At 44.7% G+C, this 26627-nt stretch overlaps 2 protein-coding genes across 14 annotated transcripts in view; one reads left to right on the top strand and one right to left on the bottom strand.

The window, feature by feature from the left end:
* Tle1 (TLE family member 1, transcriptional corepressor) overlaps positions 1 to 21766 on the bottom strand; it is a 93353-nt gene extending 71587 nt beyond the window's left edge. For all 13 annotated transcript variants that reach the window (XM_040757312.1, XM_040757316.1, XM_040757317.1 and 10 more), the window contains exons 1-4: positions 21178 to 21766; positions 20459 to 20559; positions 19034 to 19097; positions 18890 to 18934 (exon numbers count right to left, since the gene is read on the bottom strand). In XM_040757312.1, coding sequence (XP_040613246.1) covers positions 18890 to 18934; positions 19034 to 19097; positions 20459 to 20559; positions 21178 to 21201 — 234 coding nt within the window. In that variant the 5' untranslated portion in view covers positions 21202 to 21766. The remainder of the gene's footprint in view (positions 1 to 18889; positions 18935 to 19033; positions 19098 to 20458; positions 20560 to 21177) is intronic.
* Positions 21618 to 23340, top strand: LOC110341836 (basic proline-rich protein-like). The gene is made up of 3 exons (XM_040757461.1): positions 21618 to 21695; positions 21764 to 22493; positions 22759 to 23340. The coding sequence occupies exons 1-3, from the start codon at positions 21618 to 21620 to the stop codon at positions 22860 to 22862; spliced, it is 912 nt and encodes a 303-aa protein (XP_040613395.1). The 3' UTR covers positions 22863 to 23340.
* Positions 23341 to 26627: the final 3287 nt, after the last annotated feature.

Raw genomic sequence — 26627 nt, 5'->3', positions numbered from 1 at the left:
ATGTGGCAGCATTTGGGATGAGAGAGATGGAGGAGGGGGATTAAGATGGAGTTTCCACTAGAACATCCCAGACTTTTTAGATATGTGGATGCCAGGGGCTGGGGTGGAGCTTCCACCAGAACAAGAATGGCATCACAAGTACACCCTGTGATCTCTAAAAGAAAAGGTCACTGTATTCTTATTGCTCTGGAAGAACAGGAATTTTAGAAATAACTCCAATTATGAACTGTAAGCCATAAGCAAGCTATAGCCAGTATTTTCACCACAAAGAACATTATATTAATGTCAGTCACTTTTACACACTTGTGGAATACAATCCATAAAAATATTTCTAATTCCTGAAGTTAGTTCAGGCTACAAGTATACAAATGTCTGCAACAATGCTATCTATGTACACAGCATTGCAAATCTCATCCCGTGTTCCCATCCCCTGTACAGGAAAGAGGAACCTTTAGTGCATTTACCATTCTGTGGCTTCACATTGTAACCCCTGGTTGGTAATATCAACATGCTCATGAAAAGGCAATGTTATCTAAAATCCTAACACACTAGATAAACTAAATATACCTAATAGGACTTTTGCTTAAAATGCACTTAATATCAATAAAATCACTAATGACATCTTGGAAAAACCTAAAACATCTAATTGAAAGGATGTGGGACTAACCTTGTTATTGCCCTGCTTCCAGATATGGAATCTAGGACCTGGCACATGTTAGGCACATGCTGTACCCCAAAGCTACAGCCCTGGTTTGTGGGTTATCTTCAAACCGAGTGATGAGTGGTATCTGTTCTCCAGAGCATCTACCTTAGCTCCAGGGTTCTGCCGGAGCCCTGGGCCTGGAAAGCTGCAATTCTCTCTCATGGTTCCCAGGTGCTCCTGCAGCTGTGGGAACTCAGGGTCACTTCGCCATCTACCACCATCTGCTACCACACAGTGGTACAGCACCTCGTGGCAGCTCCAGTCTGGCCCTGCGGCATCGCTCTATATTTCAAACCAAATCCTCTTGGAAATGAACTCAAAGGTTAAAATAATCAGCCTAAGGTCAAAACAATATGGTAGCACACCCAGAACTCTCTCCAAAGCCTTGCTGTGACATCTTTTGAAACTCTATAAAACACTGAGATCGACAATTAACAAATGGGACCTCCTGAAACTAAGAAGCTTCTGTAAGGCAAAGGACACAGTCAACAAGACAAAAAGGCAGTCCACGGAATGGGAAAAGATATCCACTAACCCCACATCTGACAGAGGGCTGATCTCCAAAATTTACGAAGAACTCAAGAAGCAAGTCTCCAAAACACCAAAGGACACAATTAAAAGGTGGAGTACAGAATTAAATAGAGAATTCTCAATAGAGGAGGCTAAAATGGCCAAGGGACACTTAAGAAAGTGCTCAACATCCTTAGCTATCAGGGAAATGCAAATCAAAACAACTTTGAGATACCATCTTACTCCTGTCATAATGGCTAAAATCAAAAACACTGAAGGCAATTTATGCTGGAGAGGATGTGGAGAGAGGGGAACACTCCTCCACTGCTGGTGGGATTACCAACTCTTACACCCACTTTGGAAATCAGTATGGAGATTCCTCAGGAAAATGGGAATCAATCTACCACAAGACCCAACAATTCCACTCTTAGGCATATATCTAAAAGATGCACATTCGTACAACAAAGACAACTGTTCCACTATGTTCATAGCAGCATTATTTGTAATAGCCAGAACCTGGAAGCAACCTAGATGCCCCTCAACTGAAGAGTGGGTAGAGAAAATGTGGTACATTTACACAATGGAGTATTACTCAGCAGAAAAAAACAATGGAATCTTGAAATTCGAAGGTAAATGGATGGCACTAGAAGAAATCATCCTGAGTGAGGTAACCCAGTCACAAAAAGAGAAACATGATATGTACTCATTCATTTATGGATTTTAGACATGGGTCAGAATAGTGCGAGTCTGCACTTCCACTGACAGAGAGTCTGGGAAACAGGAAAGAACCTAAGAGAGATATGCATGGTACCCCAGAGAATAGGAATGAGGCAAGATCTTCTGCACAGATTGGAAACACGGCGAGGGGTGGGGAGAGTGGGAGCTGGGAAGAAGAGAGGGGGGAGAAGAGGAAGAGAGAGTAGGTCATGGGGCAACAGGAAGGTTGAGTGGGGGGTAGAGTAGGGGGAAGAGATAGACAGATCTGGCACTAGTGAGACCTCTAGTGATCTAAAGGGATGACACCAACTGGCAAGCTAAGCAATAGTGGAGAAACCACCTTAAATGCCCATTCCTGATAATGAACTTGATGTCTATACCATCCTAGAACCTTCATCCAGTGACTGATGGAAGCAGAGGCAAACACCCACAGTTAAACACTGAACTGAACCCATGGAACCCAGTGACAAAGAGAGAGGAGAGATGAGCAAATTGGCAAAGAATGGGCTGGCAAAACCAGCAGAGACAGCTGTTCTGAACAGGGGGAGAGCTCTTGAACCCCAGACCAACAGTGGGGAGGCCAGCATGGGACTGATCCAGACCCCCTGAATGTGAGAGTCAGTGAGGAGGCCTGGGCAACCTATGGGGCCCTGGGTAGTAGATCAGTGTTTATCCCTGACATAGAAAAGGACTTCGTGTGTTCATAACACAAGGAGGGATGCTCTCTCAGCCTGGACTCTTAGGGGAGTGCCTGGACCCTGCCCTGAGTGAAATGACAGACTCTAGATATCCCCTATGTGGAAGGAAGTGGGAATAGGGTGGGAGGCTGGGGGAGATGGTGGGGGGGTGTGGGAGGAGGGGAGGGAGAGGGAACTGGGATTGACATGTAAAACAAGCTATTTAAAATTAAAATAATAAAATAAAATAAAAAACTATAAAACAAGACCAAGGCAAGAACACAAACCCAGGGACCCAGGATCACACCTGCCTCTTATATAAAACCTCAGGTACTATTCAGTTGACCCTGCCCCATGGCAATGAAATGTACTCCTTAAAACATGTAACTAATATAAAACAAAGAGCATCAAATGAAAGAAAGCTTTTGATGGGCCAGCTACACAAAACGTAACTACAGTTACTGCAGTTAATAACTTCTATGTTCCCTCTCCCTGTCACCTGGCAACCTCTATACTTGCTAAACCTGAGCCTTCCCAACTCTTTCTTTCACTGCTCATCTTTATACTCGCCCTCTCTGAAAACAAGAAGGGGTTACAAGAAGGGGAGACCAGGGAGAAAAAAGAAAGAGAAAAAGTGCTGAAGGCTGCCTGGGTGGAGATAGCAACACTAATTGGTCCCATTCTCTGGCTCTGGAGGCAGAATGCAGAGACTCTGCCATCTCTTCTCTTCAGCAGCTCTCGGCAGACCAGCTCAAGTGCCCTTAATTGTTTATGTTCTTAATGCAGAGCCTCTTGAATGCATTCATTTTTAATAGCAGGCTTGAGTGTGGGGCTCATCAAAGAATGACAAAGCAACTCCATTCACTGGGTCTCCTTCCTGCAATGATGGTCTTTTGATTTATTTGCAAATGACAAGCTTGTCAGGCCCCACTTGAGGGCTGCCCTAATTTTTTCCCCAAAGAATTCAGTTGCATTTTCGAAGATGAGGTCTGAGTCTGTGATGTGTGTGTGTAAGTTGTCCCCCCACCCTTCAGTTCCTTCTAATTAATGATTTAAATGTTTTGACCCAACTGTTGCCAAGCAGAACATTTGGGCTTTAATTTGTCACTTTGGTAAAGCTGCATCTTTGACCAAAGTATCACAGCTGTTTAGGCTTTTAACTGGCTCATTTCTATTATTCAAAAAACCCTTGTTACAGAGTTCACAAAGGGCCTGTTCACAGGAAATCATATTGACTTGTTACAAGATGGAAAAACAGACAGCTTCTGGTGCCCCAAAAGCAAAATACCTTCTGTGACTCCACAGGCTTCCAAGACAAATTCTAGTCTTCTGGGATGGAAAGAGCCAATCTCTCCACGGCTACCCCAAACAAGCCACATAGTCAACACTTGTCACAGATCTTGCTCACTTGGCAGCACATGAAAAACTAGGTATTTCATACAACAGCAAGACCAGAAGGAGAAAAAGCCAATGACATCATTTTTATCCCCAGAAGATTAGAACTGCAACTGATAAACCGAAACATGACCTGTGGGAGGCCACTGAGGTAAGCCACACTGGCTGAAAAGCAGAAGTGACTGTCTCACAAGGTGGGGGACACTGCAATGACATAACAACATTCCTCTTCCTACAGCTATTACTGAGGCCCATGTCACTTACTTTTGCTTGGTACTGACCTCCAGTCATCTGTGACCTCTGTTTTGTACTGTCCGTTGTGACACAGGGTTTACATCTGTGCAGTAACTGAAGAAAGAGTTTTGCATGTGTTTCCTTAACACATTGGAGTGTTTAGCCAATGTGGATAGTAGATGAAGCTGGGTTTCCTAACTTCATAAACATGCTACACACAACTAAATTACCTATACATACATGGTAGCGGTTGATGTTCTTACCAAGAAACATTTCATAGAAACCTGTTTCTCTAACTACTACTCGAGACCCAAATCAAAGGTAGCCATGGACTTAGCAGAGGGGCTGTGCAAGTGACATTATTACTTAATTTTGGCGCTGCCTTACCATTTTTCCCAGGTTGAGCTTTCAGCCAGGATTAGTCCCACAGGGAGGAAGGCAATAGCCCTGGTTTCCCAGGCAACATGCTTAATTCCATCTTTTTTGTTGTTGATTTTGCTGTCTTGTTTTTTGGGTTTTTTTCTGTGTAGCCCTGTCTGTCCTGGTACTAACTATGTTGACCAGGGTGGCCTCAAACTTGGATCCTCTTGCTTCTGCCTCACAAATGCTGGGACTAAAGGCATGTGTGGCCACCACCGGGCTCTTTTCAATCAATATCAGGAAACAAAGATCCTGAGTACCCAGAACTGTTGGGAGGGAGCAGGGGAGCTACTACCAGGGTCTAAGGACTAGTTTCAGCCACATTTAGTCAGGACAAGGGCAGTGGAATGTGCTACAAGTTGGGAACCATTATCAACAGATAGCAAAGTTCAAAAAAATATTCTCAAAAGCATCTAAGAACAAATCTGCAAGGCATAACACCAAGAAAGGCTTCACTATTTAGAGACAGTTTTCAGAATGACTTGGGGTTACAGAACTCCTGGATAATGATGCAGTTTTGCTTGAGGCAGGCAATCAGGAATTATACTTGAACTACAAATTAAATTATTGCTTTATGGGGTCAGGGGGTACAACACTGAAATATAGCCTACACAGAAATCCAATCCAAAGAAAAATTATCAGTCCTCTAAGATAACAACAGCCTAGCAGCTTTCTGAAGAAAAACAGTGGTATTGCATAAAGGAGACAGGATTCTTGGATATACAGATTAACCAGTATACAAATAAGAACATGCACGCTAAAGAAAATGGACAGTTTCCAAACACACAGCCATGCCCATTTGTAATTATGAAGCATGGTTTTATGATTATCATCCTGAGGTTCACAGAAGTACAGTGTGAATGAAAAGGCAACCCAGGGTGACAGAAATGAGAGCAATTTACATCAGGGCTAGACCCAAGTCACAAGTTACTTTAAAAACAGACAAATCAACGCATGTGGGTGTTTTTAGAAAACATCCCAAATACCCTCCCACTAACTGTGTGGGTTCCAGGACATGCCAGCTCTCGTTTCCCAGAGCATCGGAAACCAAATTTAACCCACATATTCTGTTACACTGATCTGCACTTGTGTGGTTCCCACAGGGCTAGGCTGACTCAATAATGCTGCACTCATTCTGCAGAACAGAATAGACTTCCTGCCATTTGGACTGTGAAACACAGTAATCCACCAGGGAATAAAGGTCAATATTGCACTTTTGGTCATTACTGAATCATTTGAGATGATCTGTGGTTAGGATGAGAAGAAAATCGAAGGCTGTGAGAATGCGGCAAATGGCTCGACCTCAGACCAGTTTTCATCTCCATCTACCTAACAGGCATGTGGGTAAAAGGCCCGCCCGCCAGCAGTGCTTCTAAGCACTGGGCTAATTTCAAATCCAAGGCACAAGCCAGGAACCAGTTAAACAATGTTGTAATAAGGGGAATAACCTCTAAATCTCAGACCAGGTTTTAGGTCATGTGCTGAAGTTTGGAACAGTTTTCCAGTCTGCAAGTGACACCACAAAACAGAAAATCTAGCAGATACAAAGAAGTACCTTCAGTTCAGAATTATATGCCAAAAAATTTCCCCAGTTGTGCAAGCAGACATATGCATGCTCACACCTCCACCCCTACTGAAAGGCTGCCACAGAATTTCTACCGCATCTGCAAACACAGGGCAAGAGCTTCTCTGAAAACTCATGTGGCTGCTGAATCAATCTTTTCTTTAAATGTCCAATTAGAGCCGCTTCATCTTTAAGGCATTGAAATCCTTAAATACAAAACATCTTAGGAACTAGCGTCAATTATCATTTAAGCCACAGAATAAATGAACATGCCCCTTGATTTTTATATCAATATTCTACTTCACTGGTTTAGCAGGACTACTTCTTAAAGACAATGTACTATATATACAGTTTGGGCCCCCACAGTATATCAATGTCAAACAACATCGTGTCAAGCTAAGATTCAATTCAGGTAAGTGCTACTGCCAAATTTTCTTGTTCCCAGACGGGCTTTAAGATTATTTTATTGCTTAAAATTTAATTTGTTCCAACTCATGTCTCCATGACAACGTTGGCTAACCCTGCAAATCATTTGAGTAATTGGATATCTTATCTTTCTATTGCTCTCAAATCGAATGATTCTGCTAGAATTGTAACAGCCAATCAAATTTACAGTCCTCCTGAGTAATAGACTTGGAAAAGGAGCCACATTCATCTCCCCTGTACAGTCATATTAACCACTGTGGGACAAACAGCAGAATCTAGCCTTCCAACTGTACTCCAGATTATAAACAGTGTCAATACCAACATTCTCACAATGCAAAGTCTATTCACAAAGCTCTTCCCTGTCTTTGCTTTAACTTGTGAAGGAACAACTGATACTCACATACAAACTAATGAACAACGCCACTCTCAGCAGTGAAGGAAACTGAGTAATCCAAGAAGCTGATGAAAAAAACTGACTTGTTTTAAATCACCTTCTAGATATTGAACCTGTGTTATATGTGGCCAAAACAATAACTAAAATTATTATTTAAAAAACACTTCCAGTGAACTCAGGGTCTTTTACGGGAACTGAGTCAAGATCCTTGTAAATCAATCATGAAGTAGAAATGAATGAAAATATACAAACGTAACAACCAGCTGGAAAACTCTAGGTGCCCTCGGAGAAATCACCAGCCAAAATGTCCTTCATTTATTTCAACAGTGTCCCGAAACTCAAGGTGGTCAATAAGACACAGACTTCTTACCAGGTTCCAATTCAGCAGTTCCCGTCCTGAATTCAGCAGTACAATTTTGGCCTTTGGTCAGCTAAGAAGTATGGATGTTGGATACACTTCAGTTGGCCAATTCCAATCTTCTCTACAGCTTTGCAGACACTGGCTCCGAGGAGCTCATGGCCCAGGAACGTAAACAAGTCAGAATGCTAACAAATGGGAAGGCTCTGGAACCCCAGCCAACTGGCAGGTCAAAGCAGCTGTCAACAGCGGGTGCTTCCTATACAGACAGACAAGACAACTGGACTACTTCTCGCCCCTAAAAACAGACTTAACTGTGCTATGCCTTTCTTCATCCTAAGTACTTGCCACTGATGTTAGGAAATGACTACTGTGTACTAAAAGCCTCAATTTCCAGCATGTCAGACAGAAGCAGTGCCCCATGTCTGTAGGTCCCTCCAGCTACTTTGTAAACTGAGTCAGAGGACTCACAGATCTTAGGAGTTCAAGACTAGTCTGGGCAACAGCAGAGAAAGACCCATCTCAACATAAAGCAAACAAATTTCCACAACCATTCTCAAAGGCCGCACTTTTCTCTGACCTTGAGGGTTTTGCTGTTTTTTTTTTTTTACTTCTTCAAATAGATACAGAAATGCAATTATACAAGTTATCCACACAGCACTTTATGTATTCTACAGCAAAAACAAAACCATATGCAGACAACATCCCCTACACACATGCACACACATCCCTGTTTCAAGGCTTGAAACCTTCTCTAACCACACACCTTGACCTAGTAACAAAAAACCCCTTTATCTTCAGGAAGACAATTTCTTCACCTTCAGAGTAACTTTTGTTACATTAAAACCAAAAGACTCTAAAACACAACTGCACATCTCTTCTATCATTCATATTGCTGAAAGGTAGTCCTGTAAAAGTGACCAATTCTTTAGTGTTCATTCCCATAAATGAAACAAAACCCTCAGCCACTATATTTTTTCTGGAAGTTATATTAATTACTTGAGCCACATTGCTGGCAGACTTGTGTTTGTTATTTTACATTTCCTAAACAGTGGAAATTGCCAACAAGGGTTGTAATTTTTTACATCTCCCTTTCGAACCAAAAGACAAATGCTGAAGAGGAAATAAATAAAAGACTTTACACTTACAAGGTGAAAAAATGAAGAGTGAATGCAGACACAGGAAAAACCTTTGGGACTGAAAGCAAAAACAAGATGAAGTACAAACGGAGCAAGACCTGCAAGGCCAAGCTCATGAACATGGCTTCTGCAAGGCCAAGCTCATGAACATGGCTTCTGCAAGGCCAAGCTCATGAACATGGCTTAAGGGAGCTAACAGTTCTGCTCACACAAGTAACTACTGCCGGGGGGCTGCTTTGGTCACCCCCTAATTTTGCTTGTCCACTTTCTTACTTATTGAACACATCACTGAAAGTGATGCAATTCATGTCCATTCACAAGAAGGGGAAACAAAGGAATTGTCAGGAAGATTTTGCAGAGCAACTCTCAAGAAGCTCCATGATTAGAGGACTCAACAGTCACCATAATTCCAGCGAAGCCCACTCCACAATGAAACAAAAGAACCTTTGCCAACCAAAATACTAAGAAGGACAACTATCTGGGCATGGTGGTTTATGCCAGTAAGCACTGTCTGGGGAGGACAAGGCAGTCTCAAAATCCTGGTTAGCCCAGCTACAATGGAGAAGAATCATTTAAAAAGAGGGAAAAAAACTGCCCAGTCTCAATCCTTATAAGGTGGAAATGGGGCAATCAGGAGTCCAGCTGTAGCCTTCAGTGAACTGGAGGCTACAAGGGCTCCATGAGACCCTTTGCTAAACAACAAAACTGAGTGGAGCAAACAGCTTAACTGCAGGCTGCAGGTGGACAGGATGCCTCTCCTCCACCCCTTCGGCCCCTCCTTTTCCATTTTAGACTAAGATGCAGATCCATGGTAAGACACTGTTCCCTAAACACAAAGCAACCTTTTTATTTTCATTCATGAATCCACAGAAGTCTATGAAATAATATAAAGGCAGCTGTATTCTGTTTCCCAAATCAATTTCCTCCCCAGACATCAAGTAGATGCTCCTGCACAGAGAAAGAACAGCCCTTCCCTTCTAATTCAAAAATCTATACTGCCATTGCCCTTGCAAACTGCTAAACAAGCAGTATCGGCAAGTCACTTGTGTGCGGTAATATATTTACTGCAAATCCCAATGGTTTACCTCCCTGATGCCGTTTCTTCTGTGTCTGAACATGTCAATACACCGCTGGTCACCACATTTCTAAGTGGCTCTGACTCACTATTTGCTCCAAGCAGCAAGAGGGTGGTGGGAAGGAACTCGGGAGCCTGGGGACCTAAGCCTTAGGGAGACTGCTGTGCTTCCCATACAGGGCGCTGTAGATTGCTTCCTGGCGCTTCACATTCTTCTACCAAATCCCAGCTAGGGCACCCTCTACACACGCACCAATCTCAAAATCAGCCTCCTTTCGCAAAGCATTTCCTGGCCCTGCTTGTTAATAATAAAACCATCTCTCCCTAGCAAACACCATGAGCAGATTTCCAAGGCACCTTAAAGTTGCATTAAAGGACCAGAACCAAGGTGGCAGGGGGCTCGGAGAGACAGTCTGGCATTTCCTCTGTGGGTGGGGGTGGGGTGGGAGGGTGAAAGATGTACCCATAGGCATGTGTCGTATAGAGACCAGGTCAGTGTTGGCTATTTTCATCAGTCACCACTCACCCTATTTTTCGACAAGGTCTTACACTGAACCTAGAACTCACGGACTGGGCCAATAAAGGTCAGTCCACCCATCTCTGTACCCTACACCTCACCCATTCCCTTCCCTTTAGTCCCCCCAGTGTTAGAGCTACAGAGGCACAGCCCAGAACTGTGGTTGGTGCTGGGGATCCAAAGTCAGGCCTCTTGTGCTTACACAGCAAGGACTTCACTGAGCCGGCTCCCCAGCTGAGCCTCCCATTTAAGTGTAAGTCTATGCTTTTGGGAAACTTGAGAAAAAGCACAGCCACACTATGTAAATCGGAAGTTCAAACATGCAGAAACACAAGAGTAAGTTTAGCTGAAAGAACAAAGAAGCCCTTAAGATGGAACTCCTAAGATACATATAGAAGATCCCTTCCTCACACCAAGTCAGACTAATGTTGGTTGAAAAACAAAAGTCACTGTCTTCTACCAAGCCCACCCCAACTTTCCAGATCCATTCTTCAAACAGGCAAGCCAAGCTCTTAGGAGATGAAGTAAATGGGTCAGAAGTTCAAAGCATCCTAGGTCAGACACTGCTCCCCCCCCCCACACACACACAAATACCAAACCCACAACCCACAGGCAGCAGGCAAAGTAGTTTAAATGTTTTAATGTACAGACTTCAAACACCATGCAAATGAGTGAGTGTTAATGAGCTCACTGTGAGTTTTTCTCTCCTTTTCATTCTTTTGGGTTGGAAGCCTGGCCTTTAACTGCTGAGCTACTTTTTCAGTCCTCTCTCTCTCCTTTCCTGACTATTAGTTTTTATATTATAAAATGTTTGAGTAGAGGATACAAAAATTTTAAGGAGTAAAACTGTAGCTATAATCATAAGGACTGTAATGCAACGTAATCACCAATTCTACTAGCAGCTTGACTGTCCGTAATTAACAAGCAATGGTTTACTCAGTTCAACAACAACATGATAGTGTGTCCTTTTTAAAAGTCCAAATCTAAACACATTAATGTAATTAAACTCCTCATTAAGAAGCCTCAATGGAAAACCAGGCATGATAGCTTACGCCTATAAATAATCCTAGCACTCAAGGTGAAGGCAACTACATGGTGAATTTACCACCAGCCTTGGATTCATGAGACCCAGTTTAAACAAAAGGCGGGGTGGGGGAATGGAAAAACACTCAGCAGTTAAAAGTTCCTGCAAAGACCTGAGTCTGGCCCAGCACCCACATAAGATGGGGCACAACCATACTCACAGAATTATGAATAAAAGTAAAACTTAAAAAGAAGCCACCTCCTCCATGAACTAGTTCAGGCAGCTGTGTACTCCTGAAGTACGGAAGCATCAGGGATATTTGAAGTATAAACTACTTGTGAGAAGAAATAGAGTCAGGCAGGCATGAAGCATCTTAGATCGGACAGAGGCAGACAGAGGCAGACAGAGGCAGACAGAGGCAGACAGAGGCAGGAGAATCTGAGTTTGAAGCCACATTCGTCTGCATAGCAAGTTCCTGGCCAGATAAGACCTTGTCTCAAAGAAGTTTAAAGAAATTAGAATTAAAAACCCAGAGCAAGCAGTTAGAAAAGATCATCAGTGTTCAACTAAACAGATTTCATTTTAAATTTTAGTGTAAGGACCAATCATTGTTACTACTCTTGTTTCAGGATTTGTATCTGGATTCCATGGACTTATTGATGGATCTTAATTTTTGTGTAGGACTACTTTTTGTATCTGGACATGAAAATTGGCGCAAGTGGTTGGTTTTCTTTTGTTGTTTTTTTGGTAAACGTCTTCTTTCCAAATTTGAGAGGATGGGAATCCAAAATGGTTGCAGTCACCATGGAACATGGACGTATACTAACCAAGTTTGTGAGATATAACTAAACTCCAGAGACTGTAAATAAGCAAGCTTCCAGCAGACTGTAGATGAGCTAGAGAAATAAACAAAGCATGAAACGAAACACTCACTTGAAGTAAGTGGTGTGATAGCCTACCATGGGTGAACTCTCAGGAAGGCCTGACGTAAAAAGACCTTGAAAGAAGCTAAGGGAGACCATGTGAAGTTCATAAAAGCTAAAACTTTTAACATAAAGAGGCCCATTTGGCTGGATTAAAAGAACTGCAAGACAGAAAATAAAGACAGTACAGCGAGGAAAAATAATAAGGAAAACACAAAAAGGTGGACATAGAAGATGAGTGACAAGCAAAATAGAAACTAAGAGAGACCCCAACCCCCAAGCTCCTGAAGCATTCACTATGTGAAAAGTCCTAAAGTTCCACGTGTGTTAACATGCTGAAAAGCAGTTCTCTGACAGAGCCAGTGTGTATTTTACCCAGGGACAAACTAGGTAAGCCAATGAAATATACTGATACATTAGCACTTTTAGTTAGTGAGCAGGATGTCCAAGCCATCACAGGTCAATATCCTGGCTAGATCACCATGGTGCTAAAACAAATCCAGTCAAATACTGCAAGCACTCCAGAGGGCTAACAACAGCGTGACGTGTCCCACATTAGCCTGAGATACTCTCATCTCCCCAATTAGTGATGCTGCTTCTTGGTGGAGCTGTTTCCACAGTCCTATTTGGCAGATGAAGGAAGTTTCATTGATAAAAACCAGCATTTCTCCTGTTTCTCCATTTTTTTCCTTCTACCAAAAATGGCATAGTACCATACAGCATTGACCTTAAATTTAAGAAAACCATTATTGTACCCAGTATGGAAGTTTTAAGGGGAAGAAAGTCAATGCTATGTTCGCATGATGATTCTGTGGTTGCTTCAAAGTAGGTCAACAGTATGAAACAGCAACTCAAATTATAAACGTTAAAAACTGAAATAATTATCCCAAACCACAGGTTATTTCAACTGTATTAACTTTTAAAAAACATTGTAAATGGATAATAAGCTGAGAAAATTTTAAAAATATAATTCTGTATAGTTTTTAATAGCACCACATAAAGCCCAGTAGTTTTGTAAACAATATGCGAATGAACATCCTATCAAACCATGCCCCAGAAAACAAACAAATAAGCAAACCAGAAACTCTTTGTCCCACTTATACAGTCACCTACCCCAGCCTCCCAACATATATACCCCAGTACTTTTTGAATAGCAAGTTGGGCTGGGTATGTAAAGTACTTGACTATCATGTGTAAAGCCCTGTTCCATCCCAATGAAGTACACAAAGCTTCAAAACAAGAGCATGTATGTTTTGTTATACGTAGAATTGTTTTAAACGCTATTATGAGGGCTGTTTTGATGGTGTAGACACTTAACTTTGTCAGAAAGACAAAAGGAAGTATTTAAAACTGGATTTTTAAAAGCATCGCAGCTGGGAAAAGGACCTCCAATCCCAACACTGGGGAGACTGGAGCAGAAGATCCTAAGTTCAAGGCCAGCTGCTCAAACAAAATCAGTAAGCAGTGGAGATGGGCAGACTAAGTAAGTCTCCTGAAATTCCCCCTCTGCTTCCTCTTATTTAACCCCCTTCCAGAAACCACAAGGAGGGAAAGTATAAAGACTCAACTGTACAGAAATATAAAATGGTCCATGAACCAGTAACTAAATCTATCTTTAAATACCACTCAAGATGATTTATTTACTGAAGAAAGGCTTTTCTGTTTGTGGCTCTTAATAAGCACTTTGGTAGAACATCTTAAGTGCTCTGGTGAAGGACTGCCCCCCCATCCCCCCAGTTCCCACACAGAGTACTGGATCTGTGAGCACGCGCTGGTGTGGCTCGGGCGCCGAGTAACCTTCAATTTACAAAGGCATAAACCGAGGGCCTGGGAAATCCTAATTATGTTACCTCTAACTATGCAAAGCAAACCCATAGGTCTCGTGGACTCTCCCAGGCAGTACAGTCAAGTGGGAGAGGCAACTTTGGCACTGTCTGAAGCCAGTCTGTACATACAGAGATCCTGCCTAAAAGACAGCAGCCACACAAGCTGCCCCGGCTGCCCATTCCCAGTTCCCAGCACAGGGTGGAGCACAAACACCTGTAACTCCGGCTCCAGGGAACCCAATTCCCTCTTCTGACCTCCTTTTACACCTACACTACTTATGTACACACCTGCTCCCACTGTGGAAATCCCCAACATAAACATAGCTGAGTAGAAATGTTTTCTTTAAGCCTATCAATTATGATAACTTTTCCTGATGCCTCCTTATATTTCTGGCCAGATTCTGCACTTTTCTTGCCACAGTACAGGCCATGGAAAGAAACTAGACAAAGGGTTTGGGAAGAAACTATTAGGTAGTAAGAAATCAGCCCTGTTTGCTGATTAAAAAAAAAAAGAAGAAGAAGAAGAATCCTGCAAGCTAATCTTGCACTTCAAACTCTAGGCTTGAAACACAGCTTTATCTCATTGAACTCATGCTTGCAAAGGACAAGCCTGGCTGATGAAAATGAAGTTAGGGACCACTCCAATCTTGCTGACAGCTACTCTCTTTGTACTACAAGGTGATTAAAACCAAGTAGAGCTTAAATCTAAGTGTTGCCCTCTGGCTAGCCATTCCTGCATCTGTGATTCTGGAGGGAAGGTAGGAGATCTCTCAGGGTTGTAGGGTGTTAGCAGCTCAGTAGGGGATCAGATGTCTGACATGTATGGGGTCTTGGGTTCCATCCTAAAAACAATCGTTGGGCCCTTGAGATGATTTAGCAGGCAAAGGTGGCTCTCATACATGCACATGCACACACACACACACTCACACTCACACACACAATAAATGTGATGTTTAAAAATTCTCAAAGCAATAAACTGTATATAAACAACCCATGTTTTAAAAAAAAAATCAGAGCTTGGTAGCATGCATCTGCAATCCCAGCACTTAGAAAGTAGAAGGATCAGGAACCAAGGCCATTCCTCAAAAACAGAATGAAAGCAGAAGCAATGGTCAATGTTATAGGAAAACAGGAAATGCCTCACACCTAAGGAACGAATACCTACCAGTCCCACCTAAATAATTCACAGGCATGTACACGAAGAATAATCTGTTTTCTAGGAAAAATTAAAAGCACACATCAAAATTGTGAATGGTAGTTTCACTCCAAAACTCATTCAACATGAGACACTGTGCTTCTGCTGAACTACCATGTGACTTCACCCAAAATGAGACATGAAAAAAAAAAAAAAACACAAGATTATCTTTCTTTCCAGTGTCAGGCTGAAGTCCCAGAGCTCATCCTGCCCACTCTAACAGAAAGCAGTTATAGACCGTGACTGCTTGGCTGCTAGTCTCCAACAAGATTCCTGCCATGTTTCTTTTGTTCTTCAACACAATTTGGGATGAGAACAGCACTGTTCAATGGGATACAACTTTCTACATTCCTGTGGCTACATCCCCAGAGATCAAATCACTGATCACAAACCAAACCAATGCTGCTGACTTGCCCGACTCCTAGAATCTTCATCGAGCCACCTGCTTTTAATTATAATGTGTAAAGTTAATCAAACAGAAATAGTGAACTGGAGAGACACACAGCAGAAGAGATGTAGGTCAGGACACAGGTCCAAAAGTAATCCTGCAACTGTCTTCATGCTTCCCAAAGAAACCAGGAAGGGATTGGAAGTAGCTCTGGTAACTTGGGAACAACCAACTCCAGCTAAAGCCCCCATGATGCTGAGGCCTCATCTCCAGGTGCTGAGCATGTATAAAGGTAGAGCAAGGCACATACCCAGATACTTCTCAACTCGTGTAGGGCACAGGAAGCAGACTGCCATTGAAAATGGTACAATCAAAGGCGAGGAAGACCATTTATATCCACACACACCTTTCTTCGACACTGTGCAACCCAGACTGATCTCAGACTCAAAATCCCCCTGCCGTAACAGCAAACTGGTAACACAGGTATTTGCCACCACACCAGGCTTGTAGCCTTGGCCCTAGCCCCATGAAGAAAACACATCTTGTTTCCCAAAATATTAAGGGACACAGAACACAAAAACAACAACATATTCAACATATTATAGCTCATACACTGGGGATAAGACTCACACCAGCTTGTTATTTTCAATAAATTTTCAACACTTTGGTGTTCTCAGAATTGCCTTGCTTTCTCACAAATAGGTCCCACCTCTCCGCTGATCAGAAATAGAATTTACCACCTACACGGACAAAGACACACACCAGCAGCCTATTAAAAAGCACTAAGGAAAAAAAAACTGTCTCGGGTAGCTGCCTTTTCTGCAAGCAGCCACAGAAGGGGGGAGTCACGGGAAGGTTTTATCAGGAAGTGTTGACACAACATAAACATGGACTGTGGGCACCACACCAAGGAAGGAAACCACAATTATACCACTCTTGATTTGGATGCACTGCCACTTTAAAACCTCCAGACATGAAGGCTATGGTGAGATCCTGACAAAGCTGTTGAAAGCTACCAAGGGAAAGCAGGAGCCACACTAGAGACAAATCGTAACGGCATTCAAGTGTTCTCTATGCAAAATTCCCCCATCACTATCTTTTTTTCATCGCTTCCCTTTTTTTCAGTAACAAAGATGTTGTCAGAAATGACAATTTTTGTGTCCCCTGATGATGCCTTGCTAGCATTTGGTTATAAGCCATAAAGCAGGAATAATTTCAGCCTGTCAGGAGTCTTTGCTAATGCCCAGTTTCCCCCAGAGAGAATTCCTGTCAAATCTAATGAGAGCTCCAAAGGCCCTCTCTACAATATAATGAGCACTTAGGCCATGCTGGTGATCAGGCGGCAAAAAGCATCAATTTGAGCCTGGCTACACCCTGGGGGCCAGACGTCACTAGTTTTAATAAGAATTATGATCACCAACAGCACCAAATGACTGCTCAAAACTTACTATTAACACGTGACACTCGGAAGGATGTTTTTCAAATGTAAGACCACTTTAAACTGAATTACAGCATGACTTTGCACACCACTCTAGTGAAGGGTCTGTCAGCATTTGCAATATAAACTAAATTTCAGGGGGGCTTCATACTCTACTATGAAAATCATGGTGTCTCTTAGCTTCCCATTTGCTTCAAATTACCGGCCAAATTACACGCAGTGTATTATTAATGCATTTTGTCATACAAAGAGATGGTATACACCCACAAATGCCCAAGACACAACAGTACAGAACCCAAGAGAAAACTTTGTTCACACCAGGGGTGTCTGACCCTCCTGGCCCCTTACTCCTTCTCCCTATAGTAAAGAATCACCAGAACCCAGAATTAGCACACCTCTTCCTGCTTCCCAAATAAGACAAACCACATCACCTAGGTGTTACTTGCTGTTCCCTTGTACAAGAGTCTGCGGATCATTAAACTATGCCAGTGTATGTGTTTAAGAAACAGCTCTGTGCCCAGAATACATAATAGAGAAGAAAAAGTGCCCCACAGAGTAACTTAAAAGATGCAAAGTAGAATTCTATACCAAGTTTATTTACATTCTTAATTTAAATGGCCATAGACCAAAGATATTCTGACTAACTATCATGGACTTAAAAACCTCAACAAGGCACACCAGCCGCAGAGATACAGAAAATCAGCACCACATAAGAACTCTGCAAATCAGTAAGACAAACAAGTCTGTGAAAGGCCCATTACATTATGGAAGGACTTTGACTTAGCACTCTGAAAACATGTGTCTGAGAACAGATCTAATGTACATAATTATGAAATCTATGATGAATTCGAAATCAAAGTGTGCAGAGTTACAAAAACAGAATTCGACTCCGAAGTGGATTTGCTTAATGAAAATCTTTGACTATAAGGAAGATCTGAAGGCTGAACTAATCAATTTCTCCACCATGCCCCAGCCGGTCAGCCATGCTCTTTAATTTAATGAAACAAGGGTCTGAGATGAAATAGCACATATACATCAAGTAAGAACTGTATTGTTGCACTTTGAAATGTGTCCAACTGTGCAACTTCATCTGATGATAATTTTTTAAGAGGCAATCGATTCTAAAAGACTTATTGTACCAGCATTTTGATAAAGTGAATGTCAGCATATCTCCAGAACACTTGCACCCTGCCATTAATGCTTTCTTTGGCAGACAATGACTACTCAATTGAGGGTCCTTTGGGCTGAGCAATCATTTAGCTTTTCTTCTCTTATGAGGTCCTTAGTGTCTTGTTCCAGCTCAATACTCTTTTTATACACCATTATAGTAGCCATAAGTGAGAATTTTATGGGAACTTGCAAACTCAAGTCATTGCTACAGCTTTCTAGTCACTAATCTTTTCATGCTTTTAAAACCACCAGGACTGAAGCTCCAACACGTTCGCTGGCCATAAAAGGACATTTATTTTTTCTCCTCCAAATCTCCATCAACGGAGAAAATTTTCAGAAGCATGTTTGCTAATAACCCATTAATCTTGAGTGTCACTTTACAGAACACCAAAGCATAAGAGCACTCTAAAGTCACATGCTTTGTTAAATCTGCTTAAAGAAACTCCCAAGTACCCCCTCACTTTCCACATTTTATACCCAAACATATAAAAATATGAACTGCCCTAAACTCCAGTAACCACAATATATCTGCGGTCTTTAAAGGAAAAATATCTATCGATGTGGAAAAGTAACCTGAGCTCAGTTCCTGTCTGCCTGCAAACATTTCCAAAGCACTTCAGCTAGTCTTGTAACCCTGAAGAAGCAATCCTTGCTGCTGAGTGTTAATGCCAACGTGAAGAAGGGCAAAAAAAATTGCCCACAAACACCCACCCTATCATGCAGTGACTGAGGACAAAACCAGCAAAGTAAAATCCTATAAACTGCTTTCTCAGCTTAACATTTAGCTAGAGCTTACCTGTTTGTGCATTTCAATGTTTAATCCATATGACATTTCATAATACTGTAAAGAGAAGAACCAAGCAGGTCGTTAACTCACATTTTTGTAGTAAGAACACACACTATTATGTGAAAAGAAAAGGCTCCTATCTCTGATACCTACCATCACGTAGTGCCTCTGCATTTCTGTCTTTTCACTTGCCAATTTCTCACACTCCAATTTAAGACTACGAAAACAAAACAGGCAGTTTAAGGTAAACATTATGTCACTTGTTTTAACATCTGCCTCACATATTTGCACTTCAAGTAAAAACAATTTGGAAAAGTCATAAGCTAGGAAAACATCCTAAAAGCTGTCTTTGTATTCAATGGTGGAAAGGAAGGTGAACGACTGGAAATATCCATCAACTTCTGTTCTTTTTGTTCTTGGGGCGCATATCGTGTTGAGAGGGCAGAAGGAAAAACCTATCAAAAGATTCCTCATCTGTGTCCATCCTGCTTCTCTTGACTGCACAAAGTCTGTCCTTTGCACAACCTCCCTTCCCTAGGACAGGAAGTCTTCGTTTTGAATAACTTGCCTGGTAAAGTTACTCCAGTAACGACTAGTGCCTTTCAAAACCTTTCATTTTTGAATCCCTGCCAAAATATGACAAGCAGCTACAGCCACGAAGTGGGTTGAAGTTCTGAAGGGTTGAAGTTCTGGCCCCTATTCAGTAAGCGGCATGTACAAGTACACCTCAAGTTCTGGAGATATCATCTTAAAGCAGGTAAGAGCTCAAAAATCAAAACGCCACTGACAAAATAAGAAAATTTACACCCAAGCCACCAAGCCTTAAGTTGGTCTTTTTTCTCAAGCATGAGAAAAGTACGTATCTCCTTCGAAGTTATTGCTTAGTTCCAATGAGGCAAAATCCTGTAAATATAAGCAAAATAAGTAGCCTTTCTGGAATATTCACTATGGAAGGGGGCTTTAGCAAGAGTTTTCACTAAGAAATCCGTAGAAGAAGGCATCATTACATAAAAAACTCTGAAGTGAGGTCACTGTGAATTGTGATTCTATTCCCCTGGCTTATCCAAACACCCCAGAATGTGGGCCACACACATTATCTACATTCTACCGCCTCATCACGCACGATGGGCACAGCTAAACGCATCTAGCCCTCCCTAATGGACTTTGTCTCAGACAACCCAATTTTCTAGTATGGCAAACAGCGATTTCAACATGGCTTTGCTTCCCTGAACCCACACTCCAGAGCTGAGCCATTGATTGAACCCATGTTTTAGTTCAGCCTGTTGCAAAACAAATACACGAAGCGCAAATATTGACGGTTCTCATGCAACTCCAAAATACACGAAAAGGGACTCCCTGGAACAGCCGCAAATGCGCAAAGGGGAAACAATGGGAAGAGGAGGAGACAACAGAAGGGGAGGCCCGGAGAGCCAAGAGGGGGTAACATGAATGACAGGGCTTAACTGTGACTCCACACGCCACCGCCTGGACGCAAGCACTAAGTACACAGTCCTAGCAGCCTGGCCGGGTGAGAAAAGACCCCCCAGTGACCACCACCCTGAGCGGGTCGTCACGCACCTGTGATACTGCGCCTGCAGGAACTGGAATTCCTCTTTAATCCGGTCCAGGGATTCCGGGATAGTGAACTTAAAGGGCTGGCCTGCAGCCTGGTGCGGCGTCTGCAGGTGACCAGCGAGGGCCAAGGAAGGAGATATGAGGGTGAGGGCGTAAAGCAGAAAAGTCAGAGCAGGGAGAAGCAGCGGATGGGACATAAACAAAAAAAGAAAATAAAGTTAGAAGTGGTGGAAAACGGAGCCCCAAACTCGAGCCCTCGATTCACTTTAGAGAGGGAGAAAGCACACCTTCCCGGGGCCCTAATTTCTCAAGAGGCTTAGAAGCAAGTCTACCTCCAACGTGGACCGTGCGTGATCGGCGCCCTGGGGTCACCCTGCCCAGAGAGACTAAGAAAGGCCAGGCCAGGCCATAGCTTCGCCGTCCAGGCCACCCCTCCCCAAACCGTGCGATAAAAGACCCCAGGGACTGAAGAAGAAACGCCAACTCCCTCTTAACCCCCAGTCCTGGAGTGACCCGGCCGCAGTGACGACATGTAAACAGGAGACATAGATGAGTGGCAAAGCCAGGACAGGATCACTCCGGCCTCGGGATAGGCGGGTGGTGACTGCGAGACCCCCGTCCCGGGCGTCTAGACATCCAGGAGGAGGGGACAGGCGGGAGTGGGGAGCGGGGCTTCGTGGGGTCCCGAGCAGGACAGGGTCCCAGCCGCGTCGGCGACTCACTGGATGCCGGCTCTGCGGGAACATCGCTCTGGCGGCGGCCGAGGCTCTGTTCCGGGAGAGCTCTATCCTCCGCGCCACTTCCAACTTGAATCCCGCCGGGGGAGGCGAGGCAGCGCAGCAGGCCGGCGCGCGGGGCGCTCGGGATCCAAGGCCAGGGCGCGACGGGTGCGGCCCCCGCTCTCAGGACCACATCGCGGGGCGGCTCGGCCCCAGGCCTGCGAGTCTGCGCGGCGGGGGCGCCGGGTCCCACTGCGGTCCTCCACCCGGTGCCCCCCCGGGCAGCGCTCCCTCGGGCGGCTCACGAACGCAGACGGGCTGTGAGTCTCCTCCTTCCCTGCGGCGGCGGCGGCCGCCGCGCAGGTGGCGCCTCCGCTAAAAACCCACGTAGACAGCCAGCGGCAAGCGACGCGTCTCGGGTCGGGAGGTCACCCGCTCCCACGATGGTGAGCTCCGGGTCACCCGAGGCTCAGCAGCCGGCGTTGCAGAGCGGAGCGTCCGGCGCGGCGCGGAACGGAGCTGCGGGAGACCCAAGACGGGGCTGCGCTGGGTCGCGCCGGGACGCGCCCTCCCTCCGGGCCGCGGCTAGTACTCGCGGTGCAGCCCCTCGGCCGCCCGCCGCTCCCCCAGCCCGGGCATCAGGCCGCCGGGCGCGCTCCGCGGCTCCAGCGTTCCCTGCGCTCGCCTTCCCCCTCCCCGGCTCCCGGCGAAGGGCGGACCAGCTCCAGCCGCCGCAAAGTTCTCTCCCAAGCCGGAGGCAGACGTCCACGCGACGGAGAACGCGCTGCCGCTCGGCCTCCTTCCGCTGCGGGCCACGTCGAAGGCGAGTCCCGGCTCCTGCCCCGGGACGCGGGGGTCCCCGCCGCTGCTCCTGCCGCCGCCCGCGCCTCTCGCGCCGCTTACATTAACACGCGGTTTCACACTCGCTAGCGAACCAGCGCCCCGCCCGAGACCAGCGGCGGGGGCGGCGAGCGCCGGGAGGGGAGGGCCCGCCCCCCCGCCGCGGACGTGGGCGGAGCCGAGGCCGCTCAGCCAACCGCGTGCGCCGAGCCAACGTGGGGCGCTGACGCGCGCCGGCCGCAGCCAGTGTGGGCCTTCGCCCCGCCCACCTCGCTCGGCCTCGGTTCGCCTGGGTCTCCGCCCACCAGCCCGCGCCCCTCCTCCGCCAGCGCGTCCTGTGCGCTCCGAGGGCCGCCGAGGTGCCCGAGGAGCTGCGGGGCGCACACGCCAGCCAATGGGGAGCGGTCAGACGCCGAGATTGGCGAGCAGCCTCCGAAGGTCGGTGGGAAGGAGAGTCCTGAGCCCGACTGTCAATCAAAGTAACGTGGGGCCAGTCCGAGGGGGGGGCATCGCGCGCGAGGGCCCGCGAGCTCGAGCGGCCGGCGCGCGGGAGGCGAGGGAAGCAGGGGGGCCCAAGTTTGCAGAAGCCTGCTTCTCGCTCCTCTTTTCCTTGAAGGAGCTCTTAGTAAATGTACCTGAGACTAACCGTGGGGTTGCTTGTTGGGGGAGGGTAAAGCGTCTTGGCGACAAGAACGGGATCGCACTTTCTGATGTCGGTTCCCTTTGTTGGGTTTTACTCTGAAGGTGAGGCTCCATTCACAACTTTGTCGGAAGCTTATTTGTTCCTGGAGCTGCCTTTCCACGGACGCACGAGAAGCGAACCCGTGCCTTTGATGGGAACTGCGTGAGCATCGCGGCCGCCGGCGCGCGCACACCATCGCGGGAAGACCGGACTGCTCGCCGCACAGGCTTGGAAAGACTCCGCACCACTTCAATGAAAGGTCGACCTGACTCGGTTTGGCGAGGAAGATCCCTAAGGTGCAGGCGGTGTTAGACACTCGTGCCCCATGCGCAGATGAGATGCTTTTGCGCCCCGCGAGAAATCTGGGTTTTGATCTTCAGATGATTTCAACTGTTTGGATAGGAGAGAAGTGGCCGAGAGTTTTAGGAGACTGCCGGAAGAGCTCTAGTCAGTTTCTGATTTCTGGGAAATGAAAGACAATGGAATAAACCTGCATCGGGACGTGAAACCTGCCCCCCCCCCCCGTTGCTTTGCTTGTACTCCAGGCAGAGACGTAAATGAAACAGCTTGAGGAGCTTGTTTAATGAGGATTGACATAAGAGGAATTTCAAGTTTTAAATAAAGGAGACATGCTATGGAACTAATGCTGTGAGTCTCTGGTTTTTGTCTAGTTCCCTACCTAGCAAAACACCTGCAGCGTCGCCACACGTGGGCTTTCTCCAAAGAGCAGTTCGTGGAGCTGTAGGGTTTTTGTTGGTTTGATTTTGTTTTGTTTTAATGTGAGCCACGAGTGAATGATGTTGTTTTAGCCTCCTGGTGGTAACTTCACTGGTAAGAAAGGCACCGCCTGGGCAAACATTTATCTTTTGTTGACTACTAGTTAACAAATTTGGGGCATTAATACCTCCATCCCCATTATTTTACCTTGTAGATACTTATCGGAAGGAACTTACTGAAATACATGTGAATTTGCTTTTGGCATATTTTTCTTTGAAATATAGAAAAGATAGGTAATGCATCATGGTACTTGGAATGTTCATTTTAAATATGCATGCTACTGATGGTCTGTGAATGCATCAATTCTAATGTCAGTTGTAAATGAAAAGCAAAGGAACGGTGTCAGCCAAATCTGCATACCATAGTAAACACTTAAACGGATTCAGTGTCGTTTGAGGTTGTTTTATGTTACTCGCTTTTTATAACATGCCGAGTGAAAAAGAAGAAAGACAGGCCTCTGGAGTGATGCCTGAGTGAGCCAAATGGGAAGTTTTGAACTCCTGCGATCCTGGGTAACTAACATGCTCCTTGAAATCACCCTTCAGTGGTTTGATCTCCCCAGTCGCTGGCCTATCCCTGTGATCAGCTCCCAAGCTGGGGAGGAAGTGCTTGGAACACCACAAGCCTCTGCTTGTGCCTACTGTGAAATTTTCTCCCTGGACTCCCATCGCCAAGCTCTGCCTCTCAGGTGCCCCTGCACTTAATGGAACGTGGTGATAATTAAGTTTTAAAGTACTAGGTTTAGGGTCAGAAGCAGAAGTGTTGCCACATTGCCCCACCCTCCACATCAATGTGAACTCATTGCTTTTACTCTCTACTAACTTCAGAGAGAGTGCTGTCCACTCACTGGAGTTTCCAGTTTGTTCTGAGTGAAAACTAGAATTTCTCTCTTAACTAATCTTTCTTAGTACTAACTTTCAAAACCAGGCCAACCCTTCGGATTTCTTTAAAATGCAGTATGCAGTTGGGAGTCCGTAATGATTTTAAATTTTCGAGCCCTTTGATTGCACATATAAAAATGTATTACATTTTTTTAGAAAAGACCTTGCTTCACATGTCAATCCCAGTTCCCTCTCCCTCCCCTCCTCCCGCACCCCCCCTACCATCCCCCCAGCCTCCCACCCTGTCCCCACTTCCTTCCACAGGGGATATCTAGAGTCTGTCATTTCACTGAGGGCAGGGTCCAGGCACTCCCTCAAGAGTCCAGGCTGAAAGAGCATCCCTTTTGTGTTATGGACACACGAAGTCCATTTGTAGGCCAGGGATAAACACTGATCCACTGCCCAAGGCCCCATGGGTTTCCCAGGCCTCCTCACTGATTCTCACATTCAGGGGTTTTGAAGGCATCTTTCCATTCAGGTCATCTTTCTTGAGACTAGAAAAAGGCTGTGTCCTTTTTCATTTTCAAGGTTACATTTACTCTTTGATTGGCATGCTGTCATAATTATACTACAAAACTCTTATCAAACTGCATTACAGATGATGGTGTTTAAGACAATCAAGTTCTTTAATCCTATGTTTGAAATAATATATATGCAATTGCCTGTAACTTAGTTAAATGAATATGGTCTTGCTCATTCAATCTGTAATTTTGCTATTTCACATTTTTGTGTATGCTTGTTTTTTTGAGACAAGGTCTCGTTCTGTATCACAGCTAACTTAGAACTCACAATATAGGCCATGCTTGAATATGTAGCTCTCCTTCTCACTACCTCCCAAGTGAGGGGATTGGCTGCAGACATGGACCACCATGCCTGGCTTTCGTCTTTTAAGTTGAAATCTGTTAACCAGCTCCATAAGAAATTGTATTGGGGGAAAACAATACCAATTTCATCCACTGTAGTAGATGCATATATAAGTGTGTTTTCATTCAATTCTTGCTTATTACAGTGTCTCAACTCAATGTGAATAATGATTTCAAATAAATGGTGGTGGCTATTTTGTTTTCTTTTGTTTTTGAGACAGGGTTTCCTGTAGTCCAAGCTAGCCTCAAACTTGCCAAGAAGCACAGGATGACCTTGATTCTGATTCTCTTGCTTCTAGGATTCTGAGAGTACCATCACACAGGGTTTGCTCAGGTATTCTACCAGCTTAAGTACATCCTTGACCTTTGTTTTGCTTTGAGCTATTTATTTATTTATGTATTTATTTTAGATGGGGAAGGGGAGTGTCTTGCTTGTAAACCTGGCTAACCTGGAGCTGGCTACTTATATCCAGCTGGTGTTGAATTTATAACAGTCCTCCTGCCTCTGCTTCCAAAATAATGGGATTATAGGTGTGAGTCAACATGCTTGGGCTGGGTTGGTTTGGTTTTGGTTTGAAGTGTTTTGTTAAACCTGGAAGTAGAATCCAGAAGAAAATTTCCCAGCGGTGCTTGTTACATTTCATTCCTACCCCACTGCTAAAGAGGAGGTGGAGGACAGCAGGCAGAGAGGGAAAAGAAATCAGTAGCAGATCCATGCAACAGTAAAACCGCAAATAAAATCACATCCAAAGAATCTCTTGTGGTTTCACACAATATGGTAAAATTAGAGATTGCAGGAAACCGACCAAATTAAACTGGGAGCATTTGAAGAGAAACCAGCAGACGTTATGAAAACTACACATTGGCTGACCAGTATGCTTTTTGTCAACAATTTCTTTGTTAAGATGAAGATCAAAGGGACCTGCATATGTTTTCATTTTGTTCTAACTAGAAAATTACATCCAGATGTTTAATAGTCATTTGGTTGGTTTTCAGCATTGATTAGATATGTTGGTTCTGTTTGCTTACAAGTGTGGCCGGATCATTAGCTAATGCAAAGAAATGTTTGCTGTGAGTTGCTAATTAGGGCTTTTGGAAACTCTCCATGCTCAAGAACAATTTGTACAGTGGCCAGAAGAACTTGAGGGACTTAGGGAAGTTGTTTTTCCTCGTCTGGCATGGTGGGCAAAGGCAGACAGCCCCATTCCCTAATCTCCCTGCCTAGGGGGATTGTGATGGATCCCCTAGGACAGAAGAACAAATAAATTAGGAAGAGACCACACAGGCACTCCTAAATACACAGATGAATGTGCTGTTTCTGGAGCCACCACTAAGTTGTAAGGAGGAGAGGAATACCAACAACATCTGAAACGCTAAACATTAACATGTGGGAGATGCTTGGTGCTAATG

Source organism: Mesocricetus auratus, unplaced genomic scaffold (genome assembly GCF_017639785.1).
Source record: "Mesocricetus auratus isolate SY011 unplaced genomic scaffold, BCM_Maur_2.0 Super-Scaffold_100014, whole genome shotgun sequence".
In the NCBI taxonomy this organism is placed as follows: domain Eukaryota; kingdom Metazoa; phylum Chordata; class Mammalia; order Rodentia; family Cricetidae; genus Mesocricetus; species Mesocricetus auratus.
Note: the sequence above shows the minus strand (reverse complement) of the source record. Positions and strands in the feature narration are given on the sequence as shown.